At 34.8% G+C, this 13104-nt stretch overlaps 1 protein-coding gene across 9 annotated transcripts in view; it reads left to right on the top strand.

Moving 5' to 3' along the window:
* The window catches only part of FOXP2 (forkhead box P2), a 547280-nt gene that overhangs the window by 498296 nt on the left and 35880 nt on the right, over positions 1–13104 (top strand). For all 9 annotated transcript variants that reach the window (XM_032871040.1, XM_032871025.1, XM_032871034.1 and 6 more), the window contains 4 exons: positions 265–478; positions 2264–2368; positions 9781–9868; positions 11770–11853. In XM_032871040.1, the coding sequence (XP_032726931.1) occupies positions 265–478; positions 2264–2368; positions 9781–9868; positions 11770–11853 (491 nt within the window). The remainder of the gene's footprint in view (positions 1–264; positions 479–2263; positions 2369–9780; positions 9869–11769; positions 11854–13104) is intronic.

The following is a 13104-nucleotide window of genomic DNA, read 5'->3' as shown; positions in this document are numbered from 1 at the left end:
GAACTTGCTGGGTTTTTCCCATTAATCTTTGATATTATTTCCAATAGGATCATTTCCTACCATTCCCAAATTGGTAATCTTGAGCAAATAACTAATTATTCACAAGAAAGGGTATGGTGCTGATGGCGTAAAGTGATTTTATTATTGTATATTAATTATGCTGGTAACATCACTTTTGTCGTTGGTGTTAATCTAGTAATAATACTAAGCTCGTTATATGAACTTTACCTTGTTATATTAGTGGGGCTTTCTTTCGTTTTATAGCTGGCCTAAGTCCTGCTGAGATTCAGCAGTTATGGAAAGAAGTGACTGGAGTTCACAGTATGGAAGACAATGGCATTAAACATGGAGGGCTAGACCTCACTACTAACAATTCCTCCTCGACTACCTCCTCCACCACTTCCAAAGCATCACCACCAATAACGCATCATTCCATAGTGAATGGACAGTCTTCAGTCCTCAGTGCAAGGCGGGACAGGTAAATCTCATGAGATTTATTCTATATTTATCTGTCACCAACTTTTACTTCTACCATTCATAAAACTAATGATTATGATTTGTACTTAAGAGGGGCAGAATGTATAGAACAAATTAAATAGAAACCTTTAGGTTATTTATTTTATATATTATTTTCATTACAGAAAGCAGTTCAAACGCTGGCAATTTGATGGATTTAGTGGGGAATTTGCCTGAAAAAATTTATTTTTTAATAAGTGCGTGTGGAATTATTGTGTCAGCATATTTTTATGGCTAGTATGTTGTGATGAACCAGATTGCTGAAATGAGAATATTTTGCCATTTTAAAACTTAAGAACCCCCTTTTGAATAATTAATTAAATAATTAAAGTCCCCCCCCCCTTAGCATATGCTTTAAAACACGTGCTTAATATATGTTTAAGAACACGTCCGTGGGTATCGGAGACTCGATATATGTAAGGATATAAACATAGGTGTAATAAACTAGAAGATAGAATATCTGGTTTGCCTTTTTTATTATTGTAACATGATGGAATTTATAAATATATAGACATAAACTTACGGTGAAAACTGAATAAATTTGACTCAAAATTCATAAGGAAAAATTACTTGATTTCAGTTATCAACATTGAGTACATTATGTTAGATAATTTTCAACTTACTGTTTTACTTTAGTTGAATAAAAACTGGCCTTGTAAAAGGAGCACCCTGTACTTTTGTCCATTTACTTCCATTTATTTAAGCATAAAGCCATCTAATCAGGTGGCTTTAAAGCAATTCACATAAAATATATAAGCTAAAACATTGCTCAACATGAAAAATATCTTTTTAAGGGATGAAACATAAGTGCAGGATTTCATAACAAAGTGACTTAGGCTCCTGTGGTATTTAGCTATAAAGACTATATATTTGAGTGTAGTGGATTGATAGTATTCTGTTGTGTAATGTGAGTACCTTCCTGGTGGCAATAAATTCTTTCTCATAAACAAATTCTGTTTTTAGAGAAACATATTTAATTACAGAACGGTTTAAAATAGTATGCTATCATTTGGTGGTATTTCCGGTGGCCATTTGAGTATCATGAAAAATTTTTCTTGCTAGTTTTCATTATTATAAAATCGTGTGCTTCTGAATGCTTCCATGCTGGTGTTTTAATTGAGATTAATTTGATGATTATATATTGCAGAAGTTGCTTGATTTTTTTAGAATCTCTATCTGACATAATACTTACTTATCAAAAGTCTTTGATGATTACAGAAGGATATAGCTAATGAATACTGTTCCAAAGTAGAATTTTTTTTAATCAGCTGTAACTAGTGGAAATATAATTTATGGTCCACACGTAAATATTAAGCAATTTAAATGATCCTAAAGGTCCATATCATCCTTAAAAAGAGCATTTCAAAAATCTTATGGTGGCTGTCCTATTACCTTCTTAAAAACACAGGTTTATTTCGCTTGACCACATATGAATATATATTTTTTATTTAGAGGTAAATGTTACATTAAGGTCATATGGCAAGATTAGCATATGATATTATACAGTTCTCTTAGTTTTTTATCCTTTATTAACAGTCATCTTTGGCTCTATTTCTCCTCTAATTGGAACATCATCTAGCCTTGGCAGTTGAACTATTCAATAGAACGATTAAATTTTTCTGACTGCTCTGAGCTGAATTGACCTGTTTTGACCTGTTTGTCACTGATCGTAACCTGACAGGCGCTAGCAGCCTGCAACGATTATGGCTTTTTGAGATGAATCTGACGCCGTGTTCTTTTGCTACAGCTCGTCACACGAGGAGACTGGGGCTTCTCACACTCTGTACGGCCATGGAGTTTGCAAATGGCCAGGCTGTGAAAGCATTTGTGAAGATTTTGGACAGTTTTTAAAGTAGGTTCCTTACCTTTTTTAGGGAAGGGGGTGGATTATGTGGGAGTGTTAGGCACATTGTTGTAAATAAGACAAAGCTGAAAGGAGGAAGTGAAAGTCCATCCTGGGGCACACTCTGCGCTTCTCTGTGCTCCAACAAGTACGTGGCCCAAGTCGGGCTAAGAAGATGACCTCGTCTTTACCTCTTCATCAAAATATTTTACAAATCACTCAATAGAATTTTTGAATGAACAGAAAATAGTAGCCTAAAGTAATTGTGTCATTAATAATTGGGAGACGTGTGCAGGAGTCTTAATAAATTTCAAGTTTTTAATAAAAATTTTAAGTCAAATTACATGAGGAGTCGTAGAATATATATAATTTCGAACAGACATATTTTACGGATTTATCTTTTTTAATTGCAAGCTTGCTCTTCCTGACTTTAAATAATGATGTTTAACATATTTATATTTAACAATAAGAATGATGACATGAAAGTTAGAAGAGGCTAACATTTTAAGAAATAAATCTATTTCATCTACGTTGTTACTTGTTGCCCTCAGAATCAGAGGGCAATGTGCATGGCTGTATATTTGTATGGTTAGTTACATGGCTTCTCTCGCTTAAAATCAAAATTTGGTGTATCCTTAATTTCTTCCTACAGTGATATATATTTTTTTTAATTTTAAGAGGTTCCATTGCAAATGAGAATATACATCTTTTATGAAACATTCTCCATGCACAATTCTGCTATACAAGAGATCTAAACAGAGAGCTACAGATAGGTTTATGGAGATGAGTAACTTCACAGGCTGAGACTCTTATGTTGTCATGGAGCAGCTAACAGGGTGAATGAACTGTTTCATGCTTCATCAACAATTAAGTTAATTAGCTCATTTGAAATTGCACTGCTTTGTTGCCAGGATGTTGGCAGAAACATCAAAAAGATGTGTTTACAAATGGTAGACTACAGGGTATAAAGTAAAAGCACCTTAACAACAAGCCACAAGTACTTGGCACCATAATAACTTTATAACGGAATTACAGTAAGACTTCCACAAGAATTTTTTTTAACTTTTTCTCATTTCTGACCAATTAAAAGAAAATTTGCTTCCTATGTTACTTTGGCATTTGTAAATGGCCTTAAATTAAAAAAAAAAAAAATTGCACTGCTATTATACCAGAAAAGTAGTGAGCTACCATTTTGTTGGGTATGAAAACTGATTCAACTGTTCTAGGCAAAGAGGGCATTTCAGATGATAGATAACTTTGCTCACATTTTCCTCTCTAAAAAAATAACATTTGTTAAAACAAAGACAAAATATAAGGACATTAATTTTTTAACAGCTAATTTCATATTTCTTCATTCGAATGTATTCATCCTTATCAAAGTGTTATGTTATTCCTTATCATTAAGATTCTTAAGAGGACTGTTGCTGCTATTTCTTAAATATGGCTATTTAAGCTGTAGAATTAGCATGGTCGCTATTTTATTGCTCTAAGTTGTTCTTTCTGACAAAGAATAAGTTTTTAAGAAAATACACAGATTTTTTCCCCTCAGTGTCATTTCCTTTTTAGTACATGGAAAGGAACACTTTTATTCATCTTAAATATTTATATATATTTTTATTACTAACAAGCAGATGAATATGAACCCTCCTTTTATGCTCCACGTTTCTTTCTCACATTCATGCTAGTATGTTTTAGAAACTAAGAGAAATTATAGGTGGATGGGGCAGAAAGAAAGAAAGAAAGAAAGGAAGAAAGAAATTACAATTAAAAAGCATTTCCTTTCAATTAAATACCAACTTTGGTTCCAAAGGCTATTTTTCCAACCCATTAACTTTATAGAGATGACAGAACAAATGACAGTAGATTGTAAGGTCTTTCTTTTAGTCCATTTTTGTTATGATATGCTTTAGATTCTCTTACTCAGAGATCTGTGATAAATTCTGTTAATAGAGGTAATGCCGGTCCAGTACTGCAAAAAAGTATGTATCAAATACATTTCCATACTGGTATTGTCTTTTTCTTAACATGTGTGGGAAATTTACGAAGACATAATATATTTTATTAAGTTAATCAATTTCAGTTATTCAGAAAAAAGTTTAGTGTCTGTGTGGAAAACGAAATGAAGAAGACACCACCACTAATACGGATTTTCTCAGAAAGAAGATTTTGCTTTTCTTTTGTAATACTGGGGAGAATTGAGTCTTAAGGGAAACGAAAGTCAGACAAGTCAAAAAACTGTGAAAGGTTTTTAGCTCCTAGTTTTCTTGTTTTACTCTTCTCCAGAAACTTTGTATCTAGTGTTTATTATAAAAAGTTTTCTGAGAAAATATTGTTGTGGAATTTTTATTTCTGAAGTGCACTAGAAATAAATGTATAGCTTGAGCTTTCCCTTTGGTATCAGATAATGTATCCGTTAGTTTGAAATAAAAGGAATACATTCATTATTACTATTTAGCCTATATATGTTAAATAACGAAGGATAGTAGAAAATACATTAAGAGTCCCAAATCCCCTTTCTCACATCACATTCCCAAACAAACTGGTAGAAACCCTCTGTGTTTGCCCAGCACCAAATGAAAAACCAGCAGAGGGCAGTTGCTTATGTATAACCTACTTATTTTTCATCTTATGGGTATTCTTTCATATTCTATGATATATTCTTTTCCACTGAATGAAAGCTAAGTTAGAAACTGTTATTTGCAGCAGCAAGGATAAAGGCGAGAAGAATATAATACAAAGAAGAAAGTCGAGGCTAAAAAGGGATTTTGGAAAATTTTTGAATTCTACTATAAAATAGGTGTTGACAGAAGCTAACCATTTTTCTGACCACTAATTGAGGATCTCACTAGATCACTAAAAGCATTTAATACTACTTCTTCATTACTGTCTTATATATGCCAAAGTATAATAACATCTGACAAAACTTGAGTGTAGTTTGTCTGCAAAATTAATTATCATTCCTTTGGACCTAAGTCAGCTTGAATGTAGATGGATCGACTTTTAGAGCTTAAAGCAAAAGGTTTACAATATAGCATTCTGGTTAGCAGACAAGTGTTCTTGGATCTGCACACAGAGATGCCAGCAAATAAAACATGGCCTGAGATCCAAAGGTGGAAATAACTCTCCGCGAAGAAAAGCAGAAGGATTAGCATCCATAAAGATATCAATCTATTAGAGAATCATTAGTTGATGAACGTATGTGAATTGCTCCTATTACAAAAACCAAATTTTTGAGGCTTGGCCCTGCATATAGTGCCTTAGGAAAGGTCGTGGATACAGAATAGTTTATTTCATGGAAATTTGTTGTCTTTTTCTCTTGCAGCTAACTACTCTAAAAATTATGCTCTTACTTAGTGTGTATTGTCTATTTCTTTGTCTTTGACTAGGCAGCATGGCTACAAAATTATGACCTCAAGAAGGCATTCTTTGAACTTGTCAGGATGTTGTTTCTTTTGGTGACAGTGCCCCCATCTCTCAAAACTAAGGCATCTCACATAATCAGCTAAATGAATAGTGACAGCTAACATTTTGTATTTAAACTCCTGTCAGTGTTTAAACATAAAAAGCTTGATGCAAAATAAATCAAACACCAGTGATATGCAAGTGAAACATTTTGTTAAAACAGTGTCTGACATACTTGGATTTAAAGCTGGTCGATTTTTAGCTTATAAAATGCTATAACTTTAAATGAATTTGAAAAATCCAGAGGTTAAAATTGAATTGCTAATCTGGAGTATGTATAACGGAAGTTACCCCATGCATTCATGACCTTAAAAGCTTTATTAAAGAGAATTGTGCACTAAATCAATTGGAGGAATCCCTCCTTACTTTTTGTCTTCCTGAAATGCTTGCTTAATTGTTGTGAGAAAGAATGTGACTGCCTATGTATGTTTTTGTTTCTGGTTCCCGCTACCTACCTAGCACACAGATTCCACGCAGTTTTGAAAGAACGTCAGTCGACCACATCATTTATTCCATTTTGAAAACAAAAATCAATATACCTATAAAGTGACCCATAAATTAGAACTGGCTCACACAATGTTTGTTCAGTGCTGCCTTTCTGAAGGCACCTTTTGCATTTTTTCTTCACCTCTCTGTTTGAACTGCAGTCTCAGTAAGAGGCTCATTAGGGGACATTAGGGACTGGAGCTAACCAGAATTCCAGAGCTTGCTTTGCTCTTATTAATGCATAGTAGAGTAGAATGCATTTAAATATTTCATAGGCATTCAGTAATTTGTGTGTAATCGCCTTGTTAGCAGACCAGTAGAAGTAGAACAGGCCTGTGAAATGGTGTTAGTGATTGCATGGGTAATTTACAGACCTTTGCCATCAGAAAGAGTATTATTGTTGGCTAGTATGAAGCTGTGAAATAGAACTAGCAATAAGTAAAAAAAGAAACTTAATAAAGGTTTTGTAACAAGCATCTTCAGGGATAACAACCCCACTTGGTCCTTTTGAAGCAGCTATAATTTATGACATAGGCAATATATCAAATGCATAAGATAGTATTATGGAGCATTCATATGAAAAGGGTATTTGCAACATTAGTTCCAACTTCCTGCAAGGGACATGATTAAATGATTAATGAAATGTCCCTTTGCATATGCATTTTGAAACAGCAATTAGGCACTGACTGAGAAAATCCACCAATCCTCTCATTTTTCAGTATTATCTCATTCTTGATTTATAAATCATAGAGAATTTTTGAACAGCAATATGTAGTACCTGAGATAGTTATAAAAACATAAAAGAGAATAATTTGGGCACAAAATAGTCATAAATACATAAATTCATCATTTAATGTTAATAGCCTATTTATTTAGTCTTATTGCATTGTATTTATATCCGACACTATTTCTGTACTTTGATTGGCATAATTAAGTAGAGGGAATGAATAGGCACTATTATTTTACATATCACTGGTAAACAATAGCGAGGAAAGGAGAAGGGAGATGTGGCAGAGGTATGTGTGTGTTTTTCAAGTTCTCAGTCATCCACTGGAGGCTGTTCTGCAAATGATCATTGAAGGGCTGCAAGCTAGCCTATAATTACAGGAAAGAAAGTGGCAGCTCTGGCATTTCATAACTATGTGTCCTCGAAAAGTGCTTTGTGAGTTTGTCACCAATGATAATTTAGATAGAGGCTCATTACTGAACATCACAACACTTTAAAAACCTTTCGCCTTCATACAGGAGAATAAAGGACTATTTTAATGGCAAGGTTCTTTTGTGTTGCGCTGAAAAATTCAATCAAGACAAAACCTCATTGACTATTATTGTAGTCTACAGTCTCTAGTCTAATAAAAGCTGCATAGATAAATTGAATAGGTCTCTAAGACCCCACTACATAATGCAAACATTTTGTACTTTTTTAGTTCTTTAAATATAGGGTAATGATTATCACTCAGAAGTAAACAAGTGTAAAAAACCTTTTCAAAAGGTGATTTTATGCAAAAATAAACATGCTGAATATATTCTTTTCCTGTGAAGCTAAATATTCTACTTATCTTGCTCCTTCTACACCCGGAGCTTTGTGTGTAGCTGAAACGTGTTTTAAGATATGCGTCATTTAGACAGATTGTGGAATAAATATATGTGTGTGCCCCAAGAGTTCCTGGTGTAAAAAACCTTAAGAAAATAGAGCAATATTAAGCCTTAAGAATACGATCCGTGTTGTAGTGCACTGACAGAAAATTATCTAATTTTTTCATTAAAATTGTGGGGGAAAACCTGAAAAACACTGTTTAGATGGCCTGTTAATTAAGAGTTAGTGACACTTTACATCATAAACTGACCTCTGGCTCATTCCATGCCTCCTCTTCAGAAAGCGTGAGTGCATTTTAGTTGTCGTTACAGTTAGGTTCCTACCAGAACCGAATGGAGCTAAGCTTAGAGCAGACAGGTGTAGTGAAGAGCTTCTCCTGCACTGTGACCACACACCTCAAACTTGACCTTCTACACCTCGCTATTTTAGTCCATAGTTTCTCTTCAACCAGGAATGACAACTGAGCCAAGATACATGGAGGTTTTGTTGTCATGATCAGTGAGGAGGTATTGAAAGGAATGGATTTAATTTATCAAAGGACAGGGCAGAATGCAACAAAGGTTTCTAATTGTGGGACCTAGATCTTCTAGCAAATACCATTACTGATTTATAAAGTAGTTCTTTCTCAGAAACACCATTTTAATTCTTCTTCATGTGTTTTCTATATATGTCTGTCTGCATTTTTTTTCTGCTTCATTATTAATTTCAAGAAAGATAGGTAAAGAATTTGAATGGGCACAAAATGTATTTGTTGAATTCAGCGTACTTCGGGATGGCCTAAACTTTTTAGGCTATTACACCATTCTAAATGATACTTGCGCCAAGACAGACAAATAGATAAATTCTTACTTAATCTTGTGAGTAATTTGTTCAGTATTTCACCTGTATGCGTGGATGAGAACATCTCTTAAATTGCTGCATTAGTTTGTTCACTGGTGAAACAGACCCACCAAAGGATACTAAATTATGTGAAGATTTTTTTTTTTAACTTAGGAGGCAGCAATATAAATTACATAATACAAATAACAAAGTATATGTTATTGAATATGTTCATGTTCATTGGAGATGCTGCTCTGCTGAATTACTTTTGGTGGATTAACATAGCACTCATTAGGGAGATCTTTTTTTAACATTATGCTATAAGAATAATAATAACAACAACAACAGCAACAGATGGATACGTAGTCAAGGTTAGAGTCAGATGATGAGAATGTCTCATCTTTCACCACTTTTGTGTAGAATTAGGATAGATGTCTCCCCAATAGGACACTAGACCTGAAATGTCAATCTTATGCTTCTGATTACCAGAATCTTCAATGTACTTTATTTATTAGTAACAGCAAGTGATCATTCTTCATAAGTATCGATGTTTCCAAGGGATGGTAATTTGCCATCTTTACATAATTCACACTGCATCCTGGTGAAATAAGACATCGCTCACTCAATAACATCATAGGAGCCACAGACTGTTTTAACGGAAATGGAATAGAGAATTGCCTTTGTTCTCTTCAGAATTACTTTTGGTTCATATATCTATAAGGCATCCTTTTTTAAAAAAAATGGCATGCATACATGAAATACATCTAGTGATTTCTACTATTATTCTGTAAATGGTTTGGGGAAATCTTTTTGTAATAACTGATAAGCTTAGAGACAGTGCCATTTTTCTGCCATTTGAGGGGTCTCTGTGTATGACATATATGTAATTTTCACTAAACACAAAAGCACATTTAACTTTTCTTTGTATAGCTTCACAGTGTGCCTTTTTCCAACCATGGAGGAAAATAGGGCTTCAGCATTGTGCTTTTTAAGGCGAGCAGACACCACTAACATAGACGTTGCTTGACTTTGTGTTTTGTGTTTTGTGTTTCGTTAGGCACCTTAACAATGAGCATGCATTGGACGACCGGAGCACGGCCCAGTGTCGAGTGCAAATGCAGGTGGTCCAACAATTAGAAATACAGGTTTGTCGGGTGCTCTCTCCACGGGCCCCTTTTCCAGATTTCTGGTGTGTTAAACTGAGTAACGGGCAGATCCCAAGCCTTGTAACACAATATCTGATAGAAGTATCTGGAGTTTTCATTTGTTTATAAGGATGGCAATGGCTGATGGCTCAGGGTGGGTCGCTGTGGTTTAACGTTCCTTAACATTTAGACCTCTCTAAACTTTAGACCACATCATATAGACTTGAGTATCCCAAAAGAGTCAGCTCTAAGGTCTTTTTCCTTGATAGAAGTTGGACTAAACTCCACAGTTAGATACGATTTTATCACTGAGACAGTTTTCACAAAGCCGATCTGGATTTGTTCCACGAGATTTTATAATGTCGCCAAAAAGTCTTTACAATATCATGCCTGTAAGATAGCACCCTGAAAAAAACCTCCTTTTTCTTTTCGACCTCTAGTGTTTTTTCTTTTTCTTTTTCTTTTTTAAAAGATTTTATTTACTTATTTGACAGACAGAGATCACAAGTAGGCAGAGAGGCAGACAGAGAGAGAGGAAGGGAAGCAGGCTCCCTGCTGAGCAGAGAACCTGATGTGGGGCTCAATCCCAGGACCCTGGGATCATGACCTGAGCCGAAGGCAGAGGCGTTAACCCACTGAACCACCCAGGCACCCCTCTAGTGTTTTTTCAATTAAAGAACTTGCAAAGATTCTTAAGACTTACCTTTACTAGAATAATGGCCAGTCACCTATAATACCATGGACCGTAATATGTATGTGTTTATTTCCGATGCTGCTAGTTTAAGTTTAAAAACGCTTCCGTTGATATTGAAACAGGATTTGGTAAAAAATAAATAGAACTCATAAAACCGATCTGAAAGCAATTTATCATGCTATCGTTCCTGTTATGTTTTTACCAACCCGTGAAAGCTTTAGCTAATATTTCCTCTTAAAGATTTTTTTTTTCTCGATCGAACCAAACTTCATTTCATTAAGCATACAGTTTTTTATTCTAAACACATTACTGTGTCTTAAATTATTTTAAATTCATTACGTCACAGCTGTTTTCAGGGGGTTACTAAAAACATTTTATTTTGACCTGTAAAATAATCAAGAACACGTAAAAAGCATCATGGCCGCTGTAGCTTGAAAAGCTTTTTGTAAACTTGTTTACCATTTATGAAGGGTAGACTGAAACACAAGAGTTTAGCTGATGCTCCAGACTGCAGTGCAACCAATTACGCCTCTTTTCTTTCTCTTTTCCTTTTTTTTTCTTTCTTTCTTTTTTTTTTTTTTTTTCACTCCCTCTGCTGTGTCTGACTGATGGAAAAGTAAGGTCCGTCAGTTGTAATGAGACCCAGTGCAAGTGTAGATGCCGACTCCCGTGGCAGAGTTCAGCGTTTCACACTGCCTGGTCTCTGTCACTCTATTGAATTAGATTGATGATGGCAGATTGCAGGGGGCACTAACTGGACCTCAGTGGGATGCATGAAGTGTGTAGACAATCCTGGCAGGCACTTCGCTTTGAGAACCCTTCACCCCTTCACAGCTGTTGGCACTAGTCCACTGCTAACAGTGTCCACAGGACTTTAAAAGACACCGTGGGCCTTCTAATTTATGGTTCCAGTAACTTGTTACTGTCGAGGCAAGTGTGACCTCAATTCTCTTATTGACAAAAAGATGAAGTGTTATTTGTTTTCTCTGACCTTTTAACATAAGGAAAGCTATAAAAGTTTTCCACGCCCCCCCCCCCCACGCATAGCCAAAGTTGCATTTCCTCCCAGATAAGTTCCTACTGACACAGACTTTTATATGCAGGAATCATTACTCTGAGTCAAGCTCAATGATAAGATGTATCACTGCCATAAAATAGCTGTATCAGTCATTTCTAAAACGCTTCTGATCTCACTCTTTCTTAACAGCTTTCTAAAGAACGCGAACGTCTTCAAGCAATGATGACCCACTTGCACATGCGACCCTCAGAGCCCAAACCATCTCCCAAACCTGTAAGTGCATATTGCTTTATAAACAGTAAATAGCTCTACCGATGTAACAGACTAAGAAAATGAACAATTTAGCGACAGTTAGAAAACAATGAGTGTGATGAAAAATATGGCAATAAAATGAAAGTAAAATGCAATCGCTTGTCAAATTGTATGTTTCTTTTAAAGTAATGCTATCTTTTACAAAATCTATCCAATCTACACCGTGGGTGACACTAAACAAAGTACACCTATCAGTGCACAAATCACTGCCTTGAGGCTGAAGCCAGACAGAATATCTTTCTGTGATAGGTTTACAGATATTAAAAGGAAACCCACTTTGAGCAACCCGAAAAGCAGTACAAATCACGAATAGAAAGGTATGTGGTATGCTGAGGAAGACTTAGATCAGTCGTAAGATACATATAAATCGATTTTTTTTTTTTAATCAAATGTTTTCTGGAAAATGTCATGGTGTTTTTCGAGCCAATTATATCCTATTTCTTTGGTTGTGATTTCGGTTAAGATATACTTCACGTGTTTTGTTTTACTATACAGTATACACAGCGTTAATTTGGAGAGCTTAGGACAAAGGAAAATGGGTAATTATAGAAAATAAAAACTGCAGTTTTCCCTGAAAGATATAGGAGATTTAAGTGTGACCCGATAATGTAGTCAGATACACAGGCTATTGAAAAGAATATACTTTCTCTCACTCAGCTCATGTTTGCACAGAAACTTAGAGTAATCAACTGGGTAACTCTAGTTTAATGAAAGTTTGTGGGGTACTTTTTAATAAGGCCCCTGTATAGCCTGATGATGGCGATTACCAGCTTTGCCTCTCTCCATGTCCTTAGGTTAAAAAAAAAAAAAAAAAAAAAAGATCATTTGGTTTTGTAGGAGGGGCAGAGATAAAAGACAGGGTATATTGTATGCCATTTCTCCTAGTGACTCTGAAATCACTCGTCGATTAATATTATTCAAAATTTACCTTTTTTGCTTAACGACTATATTAATTTAAACTCTGTTAAGATGTCCTACGATATTAGATTTTTTTCTTTTGTACCATATTTCAGTATGGGTATCATAAACATCTTCAACAGGAAGAAAGGAGAAACATATCTTTTTGAACCTGACATACTTTTTTTTAACTCTAGAATTTCTGAATTTTTAATAAAAAAATAAACTTTTGAGAATCTTTTTGATCCTATATTTATGACTTTCTTTTCAATAAGATTTTTTTTTCCCTCATTGCTTCCATAGTATAATGTAGGT

Source organism: Lontra canadensis, unplaced genomic scaffold (genome assembly GCF_010015895.1).
Source record: "Lontra canadensis isolate GAN:19392208 unplaced genomic scaffold, GSC_riverotter_1.0 scaffold2, whole genome shotgun sequence".
In the NCBI taxonomy this organism is placed as follows: domain Eukaryota; kingdom Metazoa; phylum Chordata; class Mammalia; order Carnivora; family Mustelidae; genus Lontra; species Lontra canadensis.
This window is presented reverse-complemented; position numbering and strand designations above follow the sequence as displayed.